The following is a 25329-nucleotide window of genomic DNA, read 5'->3' as shown; positions in this document are numbered from 1 at the left end:
ATTCAAAGCTCAGCCAGAATAAATTCCCTTCTTTTGAAGCAGCACAGAGAAGTTTTCACCCAAACTAAATTTAACTGAATGCTTGTCAATGATTTATAACCTGGTCTTTAGCCCACACACCCTACAGTCTAGAAAGCTGTAGATGAAATTGCACTACCATTTACAAACAGGCCGCTTTGAATCTGTTTTCCTCTAAGTAGCTTTGTAATTCTGCGTTAGACACCTGGGAGAGGCATTTCCAGTGCCCATTACGCGACATTTTTCGGTTCTGTTAATAGTTGGTTTGACTTTATATGACTGAGCAAGAGGCTGACAGCCTTCAATTTATTGGCGGCTCCTCGACACAGACACAGATGTTTCCTCCCAGAGATTCAACCATCGTCTCAAAGCTCTGGTTTGGCAGAATTAATATTACACATTTTAAGGTATAGGCCATGTTTCTGGGCCCTAGGGCTTGGGCCTCAGACACCCCAGCTAAGGCCAAAGCAGCGCGGACAGGAAGGGGGTACTCCAGGTGTAGGAATGTGCCAGCGCCCACGGGACGCGACGCTTCTCCCAACACAAAAGACGCCATCGCACCACCGGGCCCTGGGACTGAGCTCAGAAATTGCCAGTGCTCGCCAAGCCGCCCTCGGCTCTTCCCAACACCGCCCCCCCACTTCCGCTTCCGGGGAGGCGTCGCCTGGCCCTCCGGCCTTGGGGGCGGTAGTGAAAGAGAAGCCGGAAGTGGCCCCAGTACTTCCGGTGCGGGAAACTCCTCTCTGCGGCTCCGAGGGGGCTTGACAGGCTCGGTCCCTGCAAGTAGGTCTCTCTCCTGTTGGCTTCCTTGCGTCTAACCTTCCAGCTCGTTTGCCGCTGCCGTCCCGCCACGTCGGTCTCCGAAGCCGCCCCTTCCCCATGTGCCGGGGCAGGAGTCCGGAAAGCCAAGACCCGCTCGCCGGTACCCCATCATGTCCGAACTGACTAAAGAGCTGATGGAGCTGGTGTGGGGCGCCAAGAGCAGCCCCGGTCTCTCTGACACCATCTTCTGCCGCTGGACGCAAGGTACCCTGGCTGGACTCTGGCTTCCGGCCGCCGCTCCCTTTAGCCCCGCGAGAGTCGAGCCGTGACGCCGCTCGCGTGTCCCGGTTCCCCTGCTCAGCCCAGAAACGGGACTTCTAGAAAAGCCCTCCCTGCCTTGAGGGTTAGAGGCTAAGTAGGGGAACGGTGCCAGCGGGCCGCCAAAGACCGGAGGCGCCCCTGCCACTCCCTGGGCTGCCTTTGGGTTGGAGAGGAGGAGGGGGCGGCTGCCGGGCTGCAGCGGGTGACACTGAAGGTGTGCCCTGTGCCCCGGCGTCCGTTCCTCCAGCAGGGCTCCGGCCGCCTGGATCTTTACCCGCTAACGAGTCTGGTCGTTTGGTCTCATTTTGGAGAGAGGGAAGTCCACGTGAAAGTCGCAGTGGTTAATTCCAGAAAGCGATTGTGTTGCTTGTATTTCAGTTAGGCGGGGTTAGGCGTGGTAATCGGTGCAGAAATGTAATGTTGCGGCTGCAGAGTGTTTGTTCCCTTGACCCGAAGTGTCCCCGGTTTTGAGGTGGTGTGGGATCTGTTCCAGTTCAAAGGAATATGGTCCATAGGACTTCCTGGGCCGATCTAATTACCCAGACAGGCTTTTGAGTTATATAAGAAGTTTTGTTAATACTGCGAGTAATTGTGAAATGAAAAAACACCATCTATTTATATTTATTAGTGATCATCCCTAACTCGTAAGTTTCAGTATTAAAACACAACGAGCATATTACTTTCAGGTGACTTAAAAGGGACAATGGTGAGGTTGAGGTTAAGAGCATAGTGTTTGGAGTCAGGAGGATGAGTAATGGACATATGTAAAACATCCCAAGCACACAAATAATAGCTAGTTAGTACTATTACTAAAACATTTTGTTATTAAAATACTTATTTAGAAAATACCGATTCTCAGAGGGTTTGGGGGAAGTTTAGCATAGTAAATCTAAGTCCTTACTTCGTAATGTGTATTTAGTAACAAAAGTTCAGGGTTTAAGTAATCCCTTCCTTCCTCCCAGATACTGGTAAAAGCTGGTAAAATTAGAATCGTAATATATTACAGCCAGGTAGGTTATTTAGTTCATTACTCTTGTTCTGAAGATGAGAAAAATGAGTTGTGAAGGGTTAAATGACCAGGCCAAAGATGCACAAATTGATAGAACTGGGAACGAATTCCAACTCTCCCATTTCCTAGTTCAGCTGCCTTTGTTGTTTTCCTTTGTGTGGCTCAACCAGGCATGTAATTAGTTTGGCTTTTTTTTTTTTTTTACAGATTTAATTATGTCGCTTAACTAATATTTTCTGAAATGTTGGACATCCACATTTGCAGATTTTAAAATTTATTTTCCAGTTTGTCTTACTTATCCTAATAGTGAACAGCCCTAAAGTACGCAAGACTGTGAAGGATTGAGAAAAGTTTTCCTTCCTGTTAACTAATTAGTAATACAACACAGAATAAGGTGATATTCAGCCTCATTTATTTTAGTACTGTGATGCAGAGGCAAGGAGAATTCAGAGAGGCAGTTCTAATAATGGTCAAGAACAGGCTTTGGAATAGGCATACTTGGGTTCTAGGTTCAAGGTTTTTAGCTTACTTAAGCCTCAGTTTCCTTCTCTGTAGAGTGCAGATAATAGTAGTGCCAATCTTACAGGGTTGTTGTGAGGATTAAAGGCAGGTGAATTCGTTTAGGCACTTAGCACAATATCTGACATGGAGTAAATGCTCAGAAAAGGGTAGCTTGATTTAAAAAGTGTTTAATTGCAAACCAAGCCGAAGATCGCTCTCTGGCCATGCCCTGACAGTTGCAAGAAGTTATTGTTAATTTGATGGATAATCACTAAAAGAGAACTTCGTAATGACATATGAGAATGCTCTGCCACCTTGTAGTCATACAGAAGTTCCTTTACAAGATTTGTTCAATCAATACCATTTCAAAATAAAGGATTATTGCTCTACAGAGAGTGCGGTTATATTGTGGCTGTGTAATTCTTCAAGGTCTTAAAGTGATCATGATTTTTAAGGCAACCAAATATGTACTTTTAAGTTGTCACCTCTGACTCAGAGGGATGTTGTCATCGATCTTGCTGTGTTAACTTTGTATTCATTTATCCATTCTTAGAGGAGGCAGCTGACGATTGCTGTGGCCGTGACTTGGGATTGTGGGAATGGGCACAGGACACTGCTTTGGTGCGCTTGCCTTACTGCGTTCGTACTGTGACATCAGCTTTGTCTTTATTTCATCATCTATCTGTGCTTTGAATTGACAGCTGTAATCTCATTAGTCTTTTGGAAGCAAGTTATAGGTGTGAGGTGTTTGGGGTAAAGAGACATAGAACTATGTCCAGGGATATTCCATTTATTGATTGGTCGTGTTAAATGGTCATGTTAATTGGTCGTGTTAAATTCCTTTGATATGTTAAACAGCTGCAGCAGTTGGGATTTTTGTTTGTTTTTCTCTCTCTTTTAATGCTACGGCAGTTTTAGATAATAGGTTAAAGCAGTAAGTGCAAGAGTGGCACATAATATTTTTTTGTTTGTTTAAAATTCATTTGACAGTTTTAGATAATTCTCTTCTGCAAATACTTTTTCTTAAGAGAAGAAAAAAATAGGATTTTGGTTTGGGGTTTTTTTTTTTTAACAGTTTTTAGTTTAAAGGCAATAAGTCACATTATTTAAAGCTTTGAAGTTGTTTTGTTTTTTAACTTGGAAATTTACTCCCTACTCCTGCCTGCTTCCCTCCTGCTCAATTGCCTATAATACTTTTTAAAGAAAAGCGTATATTTTCTACCTCCTTATTTGTAAGCACATTTATCCTTCTTTCCCTTCTCCCACAAACTGACCAGTGTTCCAGACCTAGACTTGATAGGGTGGGAGGGAAGACAAATGATAAACATAATATAGCATAAGTTAAGCATATATACTAGAAGGGAGAGAAATAAGGAATTACAGGGTAAAGTAGCCTGGACGGGCCTCATTTTAAGGTGAGATTTGAGCAGACTATTGAAGTAACTGAGTTAGTCATGCAGGTATCTGAAGAGTGTTCCAGGCAGTGAGGATGGCCATCGTAAAAGACTTAATGACTTATGCAGAATACGTCTGGCTTTTTGTTCAAGGAACAGGAAGGAGGTTAGTTTGGCTGGAGAGGGAATGAGGAAACGGGACAGTGAAAAAGATGTTAAGAAATAATATGGCCCAAATCACTAAGATTTTATAGGCCATTGTAAGAACTTTGGTTTTTCTTCTAAATGAGATGAGAGGTCATTGGAAGGTTTGGAGCAGAGGAGAGACACGACAGGACAGGTTTTTAAAGGGCTGATCTGACTGCTAAGTTTGAGGATAGACAGTAGTGTATTGAGTGAGACAGCAAGACCAAATGAGAGACAGTTGCAGTAATCCAAGGGTAAAAGACCGTGGCTTAGACCAGGATAGTAGGAAATGGTCACATTGACCTCATCCCAGCAGAAGCAAAATAAGAGTCATCTAGATCTAACAAAAGTAAGTGTTAATCTTATTACAAAGGCAAACATTTTGACTTATTGAGAATTTGTTTTCTTTTCAGTACTGATTGTCTAGCCAGTGTTGGGCAAATGTTTTCTTTAAAGGGCCAGTGCCTCTATTGTCTCTGTCTCATCTCTGCCATTGCAGCAAAAGCAGCCCTGGATAATAAGGGCATGGCTGTGTTCCAAAACTGCTTTTAAAAAACAGGCCAACCCTGGTCTAAATTATAAACTCTGAAAACCCATTTTTTCCTTTTCTTGACCCCCTTCCTTCAAGTTTTAAGTTACTTCGTTGTTTCACCTAAAGATTAGCTAGAAGAGAAACCCAATTTGTCAGTTTATAGCAGTTCAGTGGTGTTTTGGGGTGGAGATGGGGAGGGAGCTGTAGTGGATTGAAATTAGAGTTTTGGACTTTCCGGTATAGGACAATTTTTGTTATGTAATATGAAAAAAAAAGATTCTAAGTAACTTTGGAAAAGCGAGGGATCAGTTAAAATATAAGCATAAATTGTATGCAGGAGTTAAAGCATTTGGATTAAAGTCCAAAAGTATGATGTCTATTATAATGTGATTTAACATTTTACCAAAGTACTAAAATGATATGCCAGTATCGTTAATTTGTCTTCCAAAGTGAAGGTAAATTAATATTGTGGGTCATATCATTTCAGAGATTTTGTTGTTGATGGAATCCTTTTATTTCAAATATAGGTTTTACTTTCTCCCACCTACCTACATCATATGTCACCTAAAAACCAATTTTTTTAAACTCACAATTTGGAAGCTTATGTGACAAAGTTAATTTCTTGGTACTTTTGAGTACATAATGTGTTTTTCAGCTCAACACATCTATCATAATACCTTACGTCTGTATTAGGCTTTACAGGTTTTGAAAATCTTACAGCAACCCCAAGAGGTAGCAAAAGATAAATGTATCAATAGTTATCCTCCTTTTGTAGATGAGGAAACTAAGGCTCAGTTCAGATTCCACTCAACCAGTATTATCTGACATATAGTGACAAATGAAGTCTTTCTGTGGCCTTTTGTTAACATGGAAGGCTAGAACTATAGAGGCAGTAGTTGTCAAACTGGTTTGAATAATTTAAGTCAGTCATATGAAAATAAAAGACTGGGAAATTGCAAAGAGGTTCATGACTCAGGTTTAAATTAGTTATGAGCTGTAGAACTGAGAAAGACTTCTATGTCTGTAGTGCTGTGGAATGTGATACAAAATCGTATATTTAAGATCAGATGCTTTAGATGGCCTATTTCAGATCTAATTAGGAAGACAGCCATTTTGTGATAAGTTAATTCCTCTTAAAACTAGGAAATAAGATGAATATGAGAACACTTGACAAGAAAAATAACTCTGTATCCTAAAAAATTAAAACTCAAGTGAAACCTTATTATAAAAGAGGGTGCCTACTTAGCATTATCCTGTTTTAGGATAGAATAATTTCCATTTGTCTAACTTTATTTCATTTTTAAGCTCTAAGAGCCTTTGTTCATTATCAAATAACACACTCAAGTATATATACTGTAATTAAACAGAATTTGGCATAAAGCAGATCTGCCTAGAATTCTCTCCCTGGGGTTTTTATCTCTAAAGTACAAAAGCGACTTATCAGAATGCATTTCCATCTAAAAGCCCCACCCATGGATCTTGAAAATTGAGTTACATTATTAGTCATTTTAAGGAAGGCAAGAATCCATTACTGAGACCTGTTTATCACATACGCTGGAAGTTTGAAAGAGCCTAGTTTCACCTCTGCACTTAGGCCCAACACCAATGACCCTTTCTTCCCAGTAGAAGAGGTAGATGAAGAGCAGAGGCCCCTTGGCTTCACCTCTTGTTTCTAGATTGGCTGTCAGATTTGGTTGTCTTGATGTGATAACCAGCACCCTCAGTTCTCATTAGTCCTTATTAAATTTGCCCCATCCACCATACCTATTTCTTATCCTGCATTTTTCTTATCCTCTATTCTGTTTCTCCCAAGGTAGTGGTGTGTGTTGCTGGGGAAAATTGTGGTCAGCATCAATACACATGTAGGAATTAAACCTTAGCTGAGCCCTCAGTATTTCTCTTAGTTCTTTATCCTGTCTGCTTTTCTTATGTGTTTTGGAATTAACATTCTCCTCAATTTTCTATGCCCTCATGCCCCCCACTCGCCATCAGCAGCATCTCTTCCCTTCCTCTTTGCCTGCATGTCTAACTTGGAAGCCTGCTAAGATTTCCTGTTTCTCAAGTTTGTTAAACTCAGGGCCCTGTTACATTCTTAAAAACTATTACAGGCTTCAATATGAAAAATAAAAAAAAAAATAATGAGGCCTGTGGCATTATTTTACATTTTAAAAAATCTCTTCAGTGTCTAGCTCATAGGAAGACAGGTGGATTCTCCCACTTGCTTCTCCGTTCTGTCTTAACAATATGTTACAATATGTTGTTTCAGTATGTTACAATATGTTGTTTCGGTTGAAGTATCTGCGGAAAATCCAGCTTCACACAGATATGCAGTTGGTAATATAGGAGTCTTGTAATAGTCTTTTCAGATAATTGTGGATATTCTTCTTTGACACTACACCAAAGCTCAACAAGTGGTAGTTTCTTAGCGGTTACTTGAAATACAGAATCTGAAGCCACATCAGTGAACTTTTCGTCCTCTGTTAAATTGAAATTCATTGGTTTGTCTTGTACTTTGACTGGATCTTTTACCCATGCATTAATTTGTAACAGCGTGCATTGGTCATTTGGAAGTTATCGGTCTGCTGGTTTATGCAGATCTTCTAAATGTTAACACATATAGTTATACCATATCAAAAGTCACATTATTTCTGATCTTGTCAGAAAAATCTCTGAGTATTGAGAAGCTGTCAAGCTACAGTGCTGGACTTGAGTTTTCCAGAAGTTTAGTTGTTACTTGAAAGCTTGAGATTTTATCACTGGCAGAAATACTGTCAAGTTATTTTCCTTGAAGTATCAGGCTCACTTCATTCACTTCTGAGAAAAAGTCTAAATAATCATAATTTGTTAGTAGCTCTTCAAAGTAAAAACAGCATTCCACAGAAAAGCTGTTAGCTCACAGTTCAAAAAATTATACATGTGCTTTGAGAATCTGTCAATCATCGCTCAAGGTATGTAGCAGAGGTGCTTTATGGGTAGTTCCCATTTTGTCACACAGACTATTTTTTTTAAAGTACGTTGTATTCAAAGTCAAGATTTAATAAGATTAGCATTAGTAAGGGCTTTTTAAAGTTAAATTGGCTTTTTTGTGTGTTTGAGAGCATATTGTGGTGTTTCCTAGTACAGTGACTGCTGGTACAGCTTAATGTCACCTAATGTGTGCTAAGGCACCAGTAATGTAACCTGCTGTTCATTTTGTACCATCGCTGTGAATATCAACACAGTGAAAAGGGCAAATATGTTAGTATTATAATAAAAATGATTTTCACCTCTAGCAGGTCCCCTAAAGGGTCTCTGGAACTTCCCGGGGTCTGTAGGCCACACCTTGAGAACCTATCTTTATTCAGTCCACGACCACCACCACCACACCACACTGTCTCAGTTCTTTCAGGACTTGGAGTCCTTAAACTCTCTCTTTCCCATTTAATCACTCTTTTCCTTCTTTTAAACTCATGCCCTTCCCTCTGTAAAATAATAATGCTTTATCCAACTACCCTTCAAGCCATCATCCTTTTCCCCTTCACTTGTTTAACAAATAGTTTGCCTTTTCTCTTTCTCCTTGTATTCTGAATCACGCCTCAGCCCTTTAAAATTTGGCTGCTCTTCCCAGCATTCTAAATTTCTTTTTTTAGTATTCCCAGTGACATGCTTAATCCAGTATTTTCATTTAATGTTTTTATTCCACTCGGCATTTGTAACAGGTGACTGCTGATTTTTTCTTTCTAGGACCTCAGTGTGTTTTTTCTCTTACCTTTCAAGTCTTTGTCAATCTCCTTTGCTGCTTAAGCGTCTGCTCACTTTTTTTTTTTTTTTAAATGTTAACCGGCTTCATTATCTGTGTTCTACATGTTCTCATTCACTTTAACTGCCATGTTTAAGGTGATTCAACTTGCTATCTCTAATCCTAAACCCTGCCCTGGGCTCCAGACCCATGTTTCCCCAACCAAATTGTTGTTTCACATTTTAGAGACTGAATTTAGAAACAAACATCCCCATTATCTTCACTCCCAAAACTTCAGCAAGCATTTATTATTAACTATATAACATACTAGGAAAACAGTTAATAGAGCAGGCAAGATACTTGTAAGGCAAGACAAACAATAAACAAGTGAACAATCATATAATTACAGATGATGATAAGTACTGGTTGTGCTGAGGGATGGTGGGAAAGATCTACTTAGATAGGCCTATCAGGGAATATCTCTCTGAGGAGTTAATACCTAAACTGGGTCTTTAAGGATGAGAAGGATTCAGCTATATGACAAGAGAAGGAAAAAGAGCATTTCGTGCAGAGGGAACAGCAAGCATCAAGACCCCAGGTAAAGACCTTGGGATGTTCTGAGGGCCTAAGATCACTGTAGATGATGAAGGTAAGAGTGAACTGAGGGAAGGTGGGGTTGATAGATCGTACAGTGTCTCTTAGGCCATGAAAAGGAGTTTTATTGCAATTGCAATGAGAAGCCATTGCAGGCTGTGACAAAACCTGATGTCTGTTTCTAAAATACTTCTCTGGTAACTATGGTGAATAGGTAAGGGGTGGGGTGGGAGTGGGAATGTGGGCAGAATGGGGGGACCTGGTTGGAAACTCTTAACAGTGTTCTAAGTGAAAGGTGATGGTGGTTTGAACCTGAAGGTGGACTAGAAATGGGGTAGAGATATGTTTTGGGTCCTTGAACCAAGAGGACCTTACCTTAAGGTGAAGCCTTAAAGATAAGTCCGATTTTTTCAGAGAAAGTGTTAGCAAGTGTTTCATGCGGAGGGAACAACATGTTCAAAGTGTAAGAAACCAGAGAGAAAATGGATATTTGAGGGCCTAGAAGAAGTTCAGCATGCCTAGAGCCTAAAGAAGGAGAGTGGCAAAGGATGAGGGAGGAGATATAGGCAGAAGCCGGACCATGCAAGACCATGTTGAGGAATTTGGATTCTGTCTGTGTCTGGAGTTCTCATCTGAGCTCTATTGGGATTATCACCCATAATGGAAACCTTGTGAGTAGATGAGTTACACAGGGAGAATGCAAAGAAAAAAGATTCTAAAGCCAAGACCTGAGGAACATTAGCATTTAGAAGGAATTGATCACCGCTCATACTGAGAAGAATCAGAAAAGGAAAATTTGGAACAAGATGTACCACTAGAGCCAAGGGCCAAAAGATTTTCAGAAGTCAGTGGTCAGCATTTCAGATGATTCTCTGGGAGATTCATCTGAAATAAGAAAGACTTGAGAAATAGCCTGTCTGGTCATTGATGAATTTGGTGAGAATGAGTTTGGTGCAGTCACAGGTTGAAAACCAAATTATTGTGGGTTGGGTAAATTAGGAGGTAAGGAAATTGAGACAGTGCATGTAGACAATTAGGTGGGCTTTGAGAGAGTGGTGTTTGGAGTTTTGGGTGGAAGGTGGTGGTGGTTGTTTCTATGGTCAAATGATTTTTTAAATTAAGACTTTACTTTTTAGAACAATCTTAGGTTCACAGCAAAACTGTGGGCAAGATACAGAGATTTCCCACATACCTCCTGCTCCCTCAACATGCACAGCCCCCCACCCCACTGTCAGTGTCCCCCACCAGAGTAGTACGTTGGTTATTACAGTGTTGAACCTGCGTGGACTCATCATTATCACCCAAAGTCCACAGTTTTCATTCTTGGTGTGGCACATCCTGTGGGTCGAGACAAATGTGTAATGGTATGTATCCATCATCATAAGATCAGAGTATTTTCACTGCCCTAAAAATCCTCTGTGCCTTGTCTGTTCAACCCTTCACCCACTCCCCTCCTCTTGGCAGCCACCGATCTTTTTACTGTCTGCATAGTTTTGCCTTTTTCAGACTGTCATATGGTTAGAATCATATGGTATGTAGCCTTTTCAGATTGGTTTCTTTCACTTAGTAATATGTAATTAAGGTTCCTCCATGTCTTTTCACAACTTGCAAGCTAATATTTTTTAAATGCTGAATAATATGTACTATTTATCCATTCACCTACTGAAGGACATCTTGGCTGCTTGCAAGTTTTGGCAATTAGGAATAAAGGTGCAGTAAACAATGTGTGCAGGTTTTTGTGTGTGGACATAAGTTTTCAACTCCTTTGGGTAAATACCAAGGACCTTTTGGTAAAATCTTGAAGAGAATTTTTTTTTGTTTTTAAATATGTGAGATACATTTAAATACTGTTTGAAAGAGAGATTGAAGGGTAAAGAGAGAGGAGGTGGGATGGAATGGGAAGCTTCATACTGTTTCTTATCTGTCCTGCTATCTAGTGTCTCAAGCTAGAAACGTCAGTCAGTTCTAATTTCTTATGTCCCAAGCCTTTCCCCACTTGCACATATTCATCAAATATTAATTTTTACCTTAGAAATACTGTTTGGATATAGTGTCTTCCCTCCACACTTAAGTTTCTTTTATTAGTTTGGCACTGTATAGGTGTGTTGAAACGGCCTCTTCCCCATTCTGGTCCTTTAAAAAAGAAAAAAATACCAGTATGATTGTATTACTCCTTTAATTAGTACTTGTCATAGTGTGGCCCTTCCCAGTATTAACATCCTGTCAGCTCTCCCTCCTCCCCTTTCCCATCTCTCCCGTGTGCCTCCATACTGCCCTTTGGCTGCATTAATGTTCCCTCTGATCCATAAACTTGTCCTGCTCTTACGAAACCTCTTTCCTTTAATAAAGGTATTTTCTTTACCTGAAAGTCATTCTGCCACCCTTGCCTCTCTGATAAATTTCTGTTCAAGGTCAGCCTTAAAGTTAGCTGGTATGACTTGACTCAGATCAAGTCACTACTTTGTGTATCCTCAACACTTCATACTTCTGTTATAACATTCGTTTATCCCTTCATCTTAGTAATTATTTGTTCAGATGTCTGTCTTCACCTGGACTGTTGGCTTCTCCAGACTAGGGACTTTGTCGTTCACGTCATTTATATATCGTAGATGCTTGGTATAGTATCTCAGGGTCATTAAATGTTTGTTAAATAAATGTAAGAATTATGACCATTAGTGAAATTTCACACATTCCTAGCATGTTGGAATTGGAAGTGATCATTTTAAAACTAAGTATGAGGCCTAGGGAGGTGAAATGATTTCCTGAAGCTTATACAGATAGTAACTCACTTCTCCTGACTTCCGGCCCCAAGCTCTCTGCAGTGTGCCGGTGCTCGCTGCAGGAACTTGTACTAGATACTCAGTCAGTGCTAGTTGGGTAGTGTTTAAATTAAGATAGAACCAATATGGCCACATGCACTGTGTATGATGTTCTTTAATTTTTAGCTTAGAGAATGTGACTCAAAGATTGAAACTAAAAAAGATACTTTCTGAAAAGGGTCCTAAAATATCTGTTTAAATTCAGTATGTAGACTGTCAAGTCTTCCTTTCAGTAAATTATTTAAAAATCAGATTTAGTGTCCTTTTACTGAAGGCCACACTTTATCTCTCTGGTCCACTTAGTGGGGTCCCTGGATTCAAAATTGTGTGTGTGTGTGTGTGTGTGTGTGTGTGTGTGTGTGTGTGTGTTTATGTTTATGTGCATTTGGCAGGGAGCCTAGGTTCCATATCTTTTTTCAAAGAGCTCCTTTATCCTCCAAAAGGTTAAGAACCACTGCACTTGACTGACTTGAGGATATTTTGCTGTTGTGATAAGTGATCTTTCTCAAAGCAAAGTACATTAAAAATTCTTTTAGCTACTACTTGAATTACATTTTTAATCTTTGCTACTTGCTTTCATTTTTAGGGTTTGTGTTTAGTGAATCAGAGGGATCTGCATTAGAACAGTTTGAAGGTGGCCCCTGTGCTGTTATTGCACCCGTTCAGGTAACATAGACTGCTACTTTACCAACTCCTTAGAGGGACGTGTTCAAACGTTTCATGCTTTACTTTCTGTTTTCTAATACCTGTACTCTGTAATCATGAGGCATGATCAGTTACCTCTTAACTTTTGTTCTTGTCAATTGCTTTAAATATCCAAAATAAAAATGATTTCAGAACATGAGTAGGTTACACAGCAATAGCCATTTGGCTCTCTTTATTTTCAAGAAAACATAGTAGGTGTTCTCTGACTTTCAGAAAATTTGGAGTTAATGATCATGGCATCTCTCTTATACAGTGATCTGTTGAGTAATAACATTTTATGCCAAAGATAGTGACACTGTAGCAGTGGTACTATTTACATTTGTTCTATCTTTAAAAACGGTTTTTCTAAAAAGTTGAAGATGCATTAATATTTTCATGGCCTAAAACTTTATCAAATTTTAAAATAAGTTGACAGTATATACTGTTGTAGGCTCTAGCTTTGGTCTTTAAAATAAAATTAGTAGCAACCAATTTCAAACAGAATCCCCAAAATAAAAAAAAGGTTTTTTCTTTGGGCAAAAGGTAGAGTGAATCTCAATGTATGTATTTGATTTTGAATCATTTTGTGTTGCATTGTTTGAAATTCAGAGGCTGATTTGCTATAAACCATTACGTTATTAAAATGGAGAATTGAATTTTCAGTTTGCTATAATATTTACAATGTCTGAACAGGAGTATAACTTTAGAACTGTTATAAAAGAAGCTTGAATTTATTGTTTGTTTTAATCAGCACATTTTGAAAATACATATTTAATGTGGTATTTATTATTCATTGGGCATAAAGAATGCATTCCTGAACTGTTAGCTGCAAAGTAAATTTGTCTCTCAAACCTTATACTCCATACACTCACATTATTAAATTTAAAATGTATTTTCTGAAGGAGAAAAGAAGTTTTCCTTTATGGTTCATTCTAAAATATATCCTTTGTAGGTCGTTGTTTTATTTCTTTGAAGAGTAAAGTTGATACATTTTTTTTCATTAGTAGATTTACAAAAAAAATTTAAGAAAAACTTGAATGTTTGAGCTTTGCCTGGGGATTACAGAGTATAAAGAATAAAATTTAACTATAAATTAGTTATGAGGCTGTTATTTTGAGTAATTGAGACAGATTTTGGTTGCTAGTAGGAATCTTACCTGAATTTGAAGATTACTTGTCCTGTTCATATGCATGTTAGATTATATTAACATAGACCCTCTTGGACCATAATAATAATACCCTTAGGGTCTTTATTTCAAGTCTTTGAATACAGTTAAATCAAAGTAAACCACAGCAGTTTCATGGTTATAAAATTTAGTATATTCCAAAATGGTAGTTATTTTTACAAGTGGGGTTGTTATGTAACAAGGGTTAATTGTAATGTTCAAAACCATGATGTATCTTTGAGGTAGTAATTTAGCTTCATAGTCATATAAATGTTTTCATTCATAGAAGAATTTTGTTTATATTAATATTTCAATGTAAAAGTCAAAACTAAATTACTAAGAGTGATGAAGGGAAATGTGCGAGTCCAGATATTAAAACTTTTTTAAACTATATAAACTAGAACATGACACTTTTGCTAGAAGAATAGGCATATTGTGGAACCCGATAGATAATACAGTAGTAGACCACATTACATATAATAATTTACCAAGAATTAATCACATACCATGATAAGAAGGAATATAAATCAGTGGTGAAATAAAATGTTTACTAAGTGTCACTGATAGGACTGGTTGATAATTTGAGGGGAAAAACTGAATTTAGGTTATTTGTAGCATATACCAAGTTTATTCTTGATATAATAAGCACAGAAAGCTGAAAATAATGCATTACCAACTAAGATAAAAGATGAGTTCCAGGCTCAGAAAAAAATGTGAGGTAATATTAGCAATAAATCAGTGTCTTTCTTATACAGAGAACTACAAATTGGTTAGAAAAACACTAAAACCTCAGAGGTGAAACGGGCAAGTGTATGCAGTCATGACAGGTGGTATGATGCTGGACAACCAAGGAATCGAGATGTCCACCCTCGCTAGGAATCCAAGAAAGTACAAATAAAACTTAAACTAGATTCTATGCTTACTCTTTCTAATCTTTAGATATGAAATAATTGGCAGTGCATGTAAGGGTAGGGTGATGCTGGCATACTCAGATACCTCTGTGTAGTACAAATTGGTACTTTGACCTAGAGAAGGAATTTTACGTTATAATTGGAACCATGATAATGCAGATTCTTTGATGAGAATAATTGTACTTCTGTGGATCTTTCCTAAAGAAATAATCCTTAATGTGGAAAAGGTTGTATTCAAGAAGAAGCTTTTTTTAGAGCAAGTCCAGATATATTTTATATATATTTATATATATATAACATATATTTATATATATATTATATATTTTATAGTATAAAAAATTGCAAACAACGTAATGCACAGTAATGTAGTTTAAACATGGACTAATGTTTAAATAAATTTTAATAGCTTGAATAGACATGTAGAGATTAAGAGTTAAAGTTATGAATTGTGTGGGAAAACAGAAAAGTGGAAAACAATCACGTACCCATTATGCTTCTCACTTAAAATAAAATTTAAAACAGGTATGAAAGGAAGACTGGAAGGAAGTATATCAGAATGCTAATGGTGGTTCTATTAGTGTTGAAATAATGGTTGTCCCATTCACCATTCCAAAGTTTTCAAGTGTAGTTATATTAGTTTTATGGCTTTTGTTATTGGGTGGGGGGGGGAATCAGAAGCACTTGGTTGTAGTATTTGTAGATTTTATTTCAACGTGAATATTACAGAACGTTACTTATTTTTTTTTTAAATACTTTGAATTGATTGCTTATTAGGTACCAGGTACTGTGCTAAGTGTATTAATAGTTTATCTCATATAATCCTCACTACAACCTTTTAAAGTTTGTGCTATTATTATTTTTAATTAGTAAAGTAATGAAACCAGGATTCAAATCTAGGTCTGTCTGACTATAAGCAGTCCTCTTATCTGAATACTACTGTTTTCAAACACCTGTGAGTAAGAATCACCATAGTAACCTCTTTTTTCTTGAATCTGCCCCCTAGAGATAAAATAGGTGGAGTGTCAGAATCTGCCTTTTAAATAAACAAGTCAGGTGGCTAGGATGCAAATAGTCCTTGAGCTACACTTTGAGAAGGAAACACTGTTACACACTGAACTGTTATCTATCAAATCACCAATGTAACATAGTTGGCTCACTTAAGGAAAGGTTAGAAATGAGTTTGTTTTTTCTTTGGAATCTTAAAGCTTTATGAGTTAAACCAGGAAGTTAGGACTCCTTATAACAAAGTGATGACCCACACCTTGGTCATCTTGTGTCATAAATCAGAGCTAGGAGAGCAGAACCACTTTTGTATTTAGATTTCTTTTCCTCTAAGGAATCAAAGAGAAATACAGATTTTTTCCTGGTCTAAAGGGCCTTCACTCTGTGAATGGAGCAGTAAATTTCTTTAATTTTCCAGTTATGTGGTTATTATTTTGAGTCAATTTTTCTCTTTGACAGAAAATATGTATTATAGAGGAGGAAGAATTGTATGGATGTAGAATCAAGCTTATAGTAGTATATTCTGAGTAAGTAATTATGCTCAGTTACTGTTGAACGTGAAGGGAAGCCATTTGAAATTTTTATAGCACTATTCAAAAGATCAGAAAGGAGGTGCAAACTAGTTTTATTTTCCATTTTAAAATAAAAGAATGATGTAAGGTATGTTTATAATACATTCTAATAATTATTGCTTTAATTGTATAAAGGCATTTCTTTTGAAGAAGCTCCTGTTTTCTTCTGAGAAGTCTTCTTGGAGGGATTGCCAAGGTATGATAGCTGTCTTTTATCAACTTTTACTCCATCTTCTATTTTATAGATGATCCATGCAGTATTCATTGGCAGTAATTTAGTTGAAATTATCTGTCTTAAAAAGTAAACTATGAGTGGGTTACTTTTTCCTGAGATTTACTTTTTAAATGTCTCAGAAAGTTTCATGGATGACTCCAAATTTTAAAATGTATATTTCCAAATTTGTCTTCCCTAAGAGGTATAAGACAGGATATTACACTAAGGGAAAAATCCTTTGGGGCATTTCCCTGAACTGTTAAATGATAGCATACTATAAGGACAGTCATTTATGTTTGTTTTGTCTTATTTAGCTTTGAGCAAAAAGTCAGAATTATCTTTGTATTCCTGCATCTTTTAGTATAACGCCTTACACAATTCAGATAATACCTCAAGTAATTCTGAATTAAATTGCAAATGAAGCTTTCATGGCTTCTGCAATAGGATTAAGTCAGAGAACTGTATGTGCTACCTGATAAGAACAGACATTTGCATCCTGCTTGACAGTTTACAAAGATATTTCCTTCACTTGCACAGTTTTATGTGAACTCACAGTAACCGCTGAAAGAAGGTGGGATATATTATAATTGCGGTTTTGTATATAAGGGCAAAACAGCTTCCATTCCAAACCATGCAGGTAGACTCTACTAGTGGTTGTGAACTTGAGTTAAAAGTGTCAGTGTCATGTATTTTTAATTAATTAATAGCCAAAATGCAAAATAAATTTGAGGAGAGAAGAAACTATTCAAAAAATACTATTATTAACATGAAGATTTTATTAATAAAATTTATAATATTCCTTGCACAGAAATATATTCATATGGATAAAAAAATTTATGTAGCATTGTCATAAATGTCGTAAACGCTCTGGTGGCTAGAGGGTGAATGGCACAGTTCCTGTCTTTAAAGAACTTTTAATTAGGAGAGCGAGAAAGCTTGTTCCGGCATAAAATTTTACATAGGATGTGTATACATCTTATCCCCTTTGCTTGAAAGTTTCAGAAAATGGTACTACTTCTGGAGATTAATACTGCTTGAAAGGGGGAGGGTGGCTAAGGTTCAGGAAGAAATTGTGCATTTATGCTATTTTCTGTAAATGTCTAATGCTCAAATCACTGCAATACAGTATCGGTGGTTTCTGTATTATGCAGCATAACCGCTGTGGCCTCTGCTAATGTAACGGATGGTGGTATTGTGTGTGCTGACGGTGTGTTATCTTATTATCCTTACCCCTGTGGGACTGGGAGATTAAAGACGTTAGACTAATTCAGAAATGGGGAAAAACAGAGGTCTCAGCAGGCCCATACGCTGGCCTGGTTCTACGATAAAGGAATCCTCATGGCTGAAAGGCTCCATTTGCAGCCTAAGAAAGGGGCGTTCAGTATCAGGTTATTCCACGTAGCATATTCTTTCTTCTTATGTTTAATTCTGCATTTTCCAGGATTCTTTTTCTCATTAATGGAAATATTTAACAGAGGTGACATTTTAACCCTCAGGCACATTTTTCTGAACTGTAGTTTAAGATCAGTGGTTTATGGATTTTTCCTCCACTAAAAATGCTTGATTTTCACCATTAAGTTAATGCATTCTTAATATTGTTATTTATGACAGGATTTTTTTCCCTCCAGACAACCGTTATAACTTACCCTTTGGTTATTTTTAGAGGGAGAGCGGAAGGAACTCCTTTGTCACACCTTATGTGCTATTTTAGAAAGTGCTTGTTGTAGCGACTCTGGACCGTACTGCTTGGCTTCATGGTTAAGAGGAAAGACGGCTGAGGAGACTGCTGGTCTTCCTGGGAGTCCTGCACAGTCTAGTTGCCAAATGGACCATTCTTGTAAGATACACTTTGATTTCCTGAAGTAACTTCTTGTATGTTTGTTTAAATAAAACTATTGAAAATTTTAAAGGAAAAAAGCTTTAAACATTTTATAAGGTCTCTTTTTTAGCCTAAGCTTAATTCATGAGCTTTGTTAGTATTTTTCATTTCCCTTTTGATTATTTTAATTAACTAGAGGATGTTACATTGTTTATTTTTTCTTTCATTTTTGAAAAAACAGGAAATGCATCTCTAAAAATAAACTTAGGTAAAATTTCTAGTTAACTTCTGCTTGATGACAATCTCTTTTGAGCTTTGGAACTCTCGTTTAGAAAGCTTAAATAACATGTTTCTATATTCTTTCATTTCAAATACCTTAATGTTTTCTCTGGTATTGGGGAAAAAGGAGATTTTTTTTTTTTTTAACATTAGAAAATGTCTTAAATATCTTTAGTTGTTTCCTAAAGTAAAGAAGGGGACGTTTTTCTTCACTACATGTTGTTTCTTTTCCTCCTGAACTTTTTGGACATGGTTACTATGGATGAATTATTTTAAGATAGTTTTAATTATGAGTTTTAATTTTGCATTCATTTAAGTTTTTCATACTTTGAAGATTTCTCTTTAAGACAAATAACAGCTGTTCTCATTCATAAGAATTCTATGGTCTTTAGTATTTGAAAATTCTTACATAGTTGACCTAAAAACTGCCAAGATGAGCTAGTAAAATGGAGACTTCTGATGGTACAGAAACTAGATAAAAAGAGTTGCTTTTCTGGTTTTCTTTGCAGGAATTAACTTGCCAGTAGGTTGCTTTTGATAATTGGTAGTTCCAGGTGCTTATATTGAATAAGTGACTTAATCTACCTGTGGTGCAATCCATTAACTATCATCTCTGCGGAACTTGTTTTTAGAGAAACTAGACACCCAGTTTCTAGAAAGTAGATTTCAGTTGCTTGAGACGCACACCTGGCTTTCCTGGTGGGATTGTGAGGCACATTGCCTCCTTGAGCTGAACCATCTCTGTGATGTCAGCGCCTTCTCTCTCTCACCTTTGCAGTTACAGTGGCAGATTCTACTAATAGTGCATTTGCAAGGAAGAATTTTTAAAATTTAAACAGTTGAATGGCATTTCTTTTTCAGGCCTTTCAAACATAGCCTTTCAAAGAGAATTTAATATATTTTTAGAGTTGATAATGACAATTGAAGAAAACAAGTATTCACAAGGTTGATAGTCAAAAAATGTGTCATTGACACTGGTTTTAAAACACTTTCCAGGTTTTACTGGCTTGCATGTAAGCATGGTTAAAAGTGTTGTTTAAGATACTAAAATTTTAATAGGAATAATTGAACTAGTTAGAAGTGGTTTTAAAGAATATGCGCTTAAAACTGGTCTGCGTATTAATTTGTAAGAAAATAGTGAGATCTTTTCTTGTAACATTTTTCATTAGTATCCTAGTATACTGTGTGCTCCCTGGGATGTGCTGTACATTCCTGTGTTGATAGGTTAAATAGCTTTAGGTTAAATGGCCTCATGCTTCATTAACTTTGGCACTTCAGTGATTCATTTAGGTGGGCATGAATTCCCCTCCAAAAAACATAGTTTAGTAATTTTCCAGTTTACTTTGTCTCATTTTAAAAATGGACATGAAATGAAGCTATATTTTATATTCGTTTTTAATGTGGTATAAATTTGAAAAGTTTTGGTAACTGAAAATTTGAAAATTCACGTTAGATGTTGACAATGAAATGAACTTATATTAAAATTTTTATTCCATATAACAATATGTTTTACCTGTTCCTTCCTTTATTCCCAGCTATTTTCTTTTTCTTGTGTTATATTTTTCCACCATCCTGCCTGCTAAGCTTTTTATTTTGCTTGCCTCTTTTCTCTAAATTACTATCTTGATGTCAACTTTCATAGTATATACCCAGTAAAATGATTCAGATAATCAGGCACTGCAGAACAATTACAGTTTGGAAAAGATTAGGTAGAATTTTTATTTTATCCTGAAATTTTAAACATGAACTGTTTTCCTCCTTGTCAGTATTACATTCTGTACAAACATTAATTTCATTGGCTTGTGTGGTGTGTAGTTTTGGCTTTTGGTAATGCACACTTGTTTGCAGTAGTGAATATTCAGGTTCAATTTCAGTTTGTTTCCCACACACAAATCAAAAGATTATTTAAATTAATCCTTTTGGACTTTTAAAGATTTAAAAAAGTAATTTGAAACATTTGAAAATTAAAACTGGACTTTGGAAGGCTAGAATAATGTGACATTTTACATTGTAAATCAAAATTTTAATTTTGATTTCATAACGAATCAATTCAGTTCTCTAGTGAGAATTAATATTTGAAAGTACTAAGATTTACTTTATAAAATATATATGAAATTGTTCATTGTGATAAATGAGAGTAGGCATTTTGATCCGTGTAGGATATCTTTAAAGACTTCATCTTTGGGCAGCTGAGACTATCTGGGTTCGGATCTCAGCTCTGCTGTTTATTGCTTTGGGCTCTTGGGAGGATTCTTCTCTGGGCTTCAGGTTCCTCCTCTGTAAAATGGGGTAATAGGGTTGTTTGAGGATTAAATGAGGTTAAGGCCTGTAGAGCATTTGGAAAGGGGCCTGGCACTTAGAAAAGTGTTAAGTAAACTTTACCTTTGATTTCTTAAAAACTTATAATTGTACTGTATTAATAAACGTAATCTAAATAAGTTACTGAAAACTTCCCAACAGTTATACAAATAAATGCGGAAACAAACTTATAGCTGTCGTTGAACCTGTGTACTTTCAAAGTGCTCTGCCTTTTTATATACATCTGTTTAATAATTAAGCGTCAAGCCTAAAGATTTTATATTATGTAGGAGGAAGGTTAGCTATGAGGATTTTACTTGGCGCTATGAATTGAAAGATTATTTAAAGCGCAGAACACATTACAACTATGTGTGAAGCACTGTGATTATCAATAATTTCTCATATTTTAACGATTTCAGCACAACTGAATTAAAAAAGAAATGTTTATTATTTAATCACCCTTCTCCATCCTCAGTATTAAATCCATTTTAGTTATAATCATGGTAACTAAGATGTTGAAATATAAATTTATGTTACAGTAAAGTTGAAAATAAACTGAGAACTTTAAGGGAGTAAGGAAAGAGGGAAACTTTTAATTGCTTGAAAGTATTTACAGCCTGCTGTGTGTATCTTGTGTCATTTATTTGCCATGTGTAGTGCTGAAAAGTGTCTTTTATGTATAGCTGCCTTGGCTGTCGAAGAGCTTGGCTTTGAGCGATTTCATGCATTAATTCAGTAAGTAACGTTGGAACATTTAAAATACTTACCTTCTGGACACATTGCCATTTTAAGTCTGTTTGTACTGTGGAAAGGTAGTTAGATTTGTATGCTTGAGGATTAATTTGTTTTCCGATTTCAAAAAAAGAATAATTTGTAAATGTGTACTTAAAATATTCTGATTCCCAAATTAACTATGGAAATATACCCTTTCATAACATTAAAAGCTTTTTCATCATTATAATGAAAAACTCATTTTAGCTTAATGTTTCTGTCTGACTGAATATAAAGATTTCTAGTGTGATAAATATTTGCATTATTATTTATTGTTTGCCAAAATACGCTTTCTATAATTTTCATTAAAAGCGCCATATTTTCATCAGAGTATTTAAATTTTTTGTTATAAAATAAAAGGTAAGGGATAGCTATGTTGATAGAATTACAGATGGCATTTGATTTGAAATATAACATTATGTTAAAAGAAGCCACAAATGTACACCTTATCCTTGGTGTTCAGATATTTGTTAAATAATTTTCAGGCTTTAAAAAGTCAAGTTTTCTTTGTTCTTAACCATATCCTAGAAGACGGCCACCTCATTCCTTAAATAACTGTATGATCATTGAAGAAGTTGTTGCCAGACAGTTCGCCTGAGAGATGAAGAGGTCCCTACTACGTAGGCATTCTATTTTAATGGTATCTATTATAGATAGTGACAGTTGTCAGCAGTAGCTTTTGCCTTTAATGGCTAAATTTGTATTTGAAAATTTGATACACTTACAAAAATCTCCTATTTGTATGTATGCATTTTAATGTAGAAGACAATTAAAAATTTTTCCTATTTATGAATGTAGTCAGTCTCATCATGTTGTTAATACTTAATTCTTTTCCCCCTCCCCAGAAAAAGATCATTCAGAAGTTTATCAGAATTAAAAGATGCTGTCTTGGACCAGTATTCAGTGTGGGGAAACAAATTTGGAGTATTGCTTTTTCTGTATTCTGTGTTACTGACAAAGGTTTGTTGAAGAAGATACTTCTTCTGTTTTTTATTAGTTTGAGTTTAGTATTTTTCCTGAGGTGAAGAGAAATTTTATTCTTCATGTTGTTTCTAAATCTCAGAATTAAAATCTCTTATGCTGATAATGAGGAATTGCCTTCTCTTTCTTCACTCATCTGTTACTTAACCACTTTCCAGCTTTCACCCATGATCTTCTGGACTGTGGAGGTTATCAGTAATGTTCTAATTATGAAGAACAGTCAGTTCTTTGGAATTTTATTTTCTTTGATATTAGCAGTTTCTGGCACTTGGCCCCTTAACCCCTTCTGGAAGCTCTTTCTAAACCCCACTCCCTTCTTAACTTACCTGATACATCACTAGTTCTCTTCCTGTAATGCCTCATAATTACATTTTTGCTTATAGCTTCATTTCCATCTTTTCCTGTTGTTTACCTCTTTTATTCTCTCAGCTTACCTTTATGTGGTTAATTCCAACATGTACACTTCCAGTCCTACCCTTTTCCCCAAATGCCAACTTCACATCTCTAGCAGCCTGTTAAGTCTCAGTTATCCTGCTAGATTTGCTGTATCTGAAATCAGACTTCATTCATTTGACAAATGTTTATTGGGCATTGACTCTGTGCTAGGAACTAAACTTATAATATGGGATACAGTTTTTTTAAATCATTCCTCTTCAGTGTTGTAAACAAACAAAAAAAGTGGACACGTTAATAGTACTTCCATCATGGCAGTGTGTTTTGGTGTTTATTTGTTTGTTGCATGCACAAAGCATGGTGGGAAATAGGTGAAGGGATGCCAGAGTTCATTTGGTGAGGTCAAGGGCAGACCTTGTATTGTAGGGATCATTTGTTGGATGAGGAGAAGTTTTCTGGACGGAATAGCTGTGGGAGGATATTCCAGGCTGTGGGAACTGCAAGTCTAAAGGCGTACGATTATGCCTTTATAATTGGGGATATAACACACATTTGGGAAACTCTAAGTAGTTCAGTATTAGTGTAGCGCAATATACCAGAAAGGCAATTGTGGAAGATGAGACTGGGCATTTACGTAGAAAAGACTCAGAATATGAAGATCCTTGTATACTGTGCAGAAATACTTAAGATTTCCTTTCATGTGGCCAAACTTAGAACAAAACAAAAATTGTGAACAATGGGGTAACGAGATCTTTTTGTTGATAAAAGATTCTTTGAATTGGTATCAGAGTTGTACTGGAGGGGGTTGGTGTGTGGAGTACAAGACTAGAGTCAGGAAAAAATGGAAAAGTAGTTACTGAAATAGGTGAACCTAAGCCAGAGCAGTGACCATGGAAAAGAAAAGGAGCATGTTTTAAACTTAGAAATTTTAACACATTTAGGAGAATATTTAAGAGAAAGAACTTAAGGTACTTGGTAGTTCATTAGCAGTTGGGGAATGGCAGTCATGGAGGTATCTAAGATGACTGGTTTCTTATGAGTTCATCGTGACCGTTCAGTATTCTCCCAATTTTTTATGCTCAGAAATTTTGATGCCTCCTCTGTCCCTTGTCCTTTACAGCCAATAAAACCATCATGTCTAGTTGTTCTCCTTGAGCTGGTCTTTAAAATGATGAGCCCTTTCTCCCCAGTGATTATGTCATTTGTTCATATTATTCATCATGGCTGTATCATAGTCTGTTTTGTGTAGTTGTTTACAAAGAAGGCCAGTGCAAGATCTCACACTTGTTTGTATCCTTCTGTAATATTTACACAATCATTACTATTTTGATTATTGATTATCATCTCTTTAATTCTTAGAAATGGCCTGTTATCAGATAGAACCAAAGGTTGAAGTTAGGTGAATAGCACAATGAATGGCAGTTTATCTTTGTCATTTTGGAATTGATGGAGTTAAAATGCCTAGCTCTTCTTGTACTTATCCAGTATCTAGACTTCAGGGATTTGGATGCTCTTTTGGGGGGTTAAAAATATCTGAAAATTGGCTTTCAGGAAAAATAGGAAGCTTCCTGCCCCCCTAGTCTACATTTTATTTTGTCAGTGCACGTTTGAATTACCAATATGTAAGAACACACAATCAGAAGCAAACCTTCCATTTTCTTATGTACCAGATATACCTTTTGTGTATTTAAATTCATATCTTTATTAGCATTCATGTGTGTATGTATTTAGTGCCAATAAGTTTTTTTAATGATCTAAGAAAATACATCAGACGCCTTAGCAGGTATATTAGGTTTGAATACAGTTTCATCTGAAGTTAAGTGAGTGTTAACTTTCGAATACAATAATTTTCTCCTCCCTCCTCTTGAAGCTTAAACATTCTTTTTCTCTCTCTACCCCTTTAACCCACATACCAACATTGGATCTGTTACCTGTTCTTATGTAGGGCCCATGGAAGAAAATAAAAGATTCTTAGACTGACTACTACTCACCATTATCATCTCAAATGCACCCCCCATTTCAAATCTGGGTAATTCTTTGGGAGAAAAGTTAATTAGTAATTGTGTTTTATTAATTTATAGTATAAATTGATCAGTTTTTAAACTACCATAATTTTCATTTTTAGTTTTTAAAATAAGCCAATGAATTCTTGGTTTCTTTAGGGCATTGAAAACATAAAAAATGAAATTGAAGATTCAAGTGAACCTTTGATAGATCCTGTGTATGGACATGGCAGGTAATTAACTAAAATCTATTATTTCCTCATAGGGACTTCGGTTTTTAGGGACTTGACCTAAGATGAAACACTACTGGGTCAGATGATTTTGTCTGTCAGTGCTAGCAGCATAAAGTCTAGGAACTTGAGCAGTCTTATGCTTTATGCAGT

At 36.5% G+C, this 25329-nt stretch overlaps 1 protein-coding gene across 1 annotated transcript in view; it reads left to right on the top strand.

Moving 5' to 3' along the window:
- Nucleotides 1–752: 752 nt before the first annotated feature.
- The window catches only part of MINDY3 (MINDY lysine 48 deubiquitinase 3), a 93268-nt gene continuing 68691 nt past the window's right edge, over nt 753–25329 (top strand). Inside the window, exons 1-7 of the mRNA XM_082682058.1 lie at nt 753–1044; nt 12441–12520; nt 16324–16384; nt 18066–18239; nt 21482–21533; nt 22415–22529; nt 25106–25179. Coding sequence (XP_082538184.1) covers nt 951–1044; nt 12441–12520; nt 16324–16384; nt 18066–18239; nt 21482–21533; nt 22415–22529; nt 25106–25179 — 650 coding nt within the window. The 5' untranslated portion in view covers nt 753–950. The remainder of the gene's footprint in view (nt 1045–12440; nt 12521–16323; nt 16385–18065; nt 18240–21481; nt 21534–22414; nt 22530–25105; nt 25180–25329) is intronic.

This window comes from Grampus griseus (genome assembly GCF_964374135.1).
Source record: "Grampus griseus genome assembly, chromosome: 2".
Taxonomy (NCBI): domain Eukaryota; kingdom Metazoa; phylum Chordata; class Mammalia; order Artiodactyla; family Delphinidae; genus Grampus; species Grampus griseus.
Note: the sequence above shows the minus strand (reverse complement) of the source record. Positions and strands in the feature narration are given on the sequence as shown.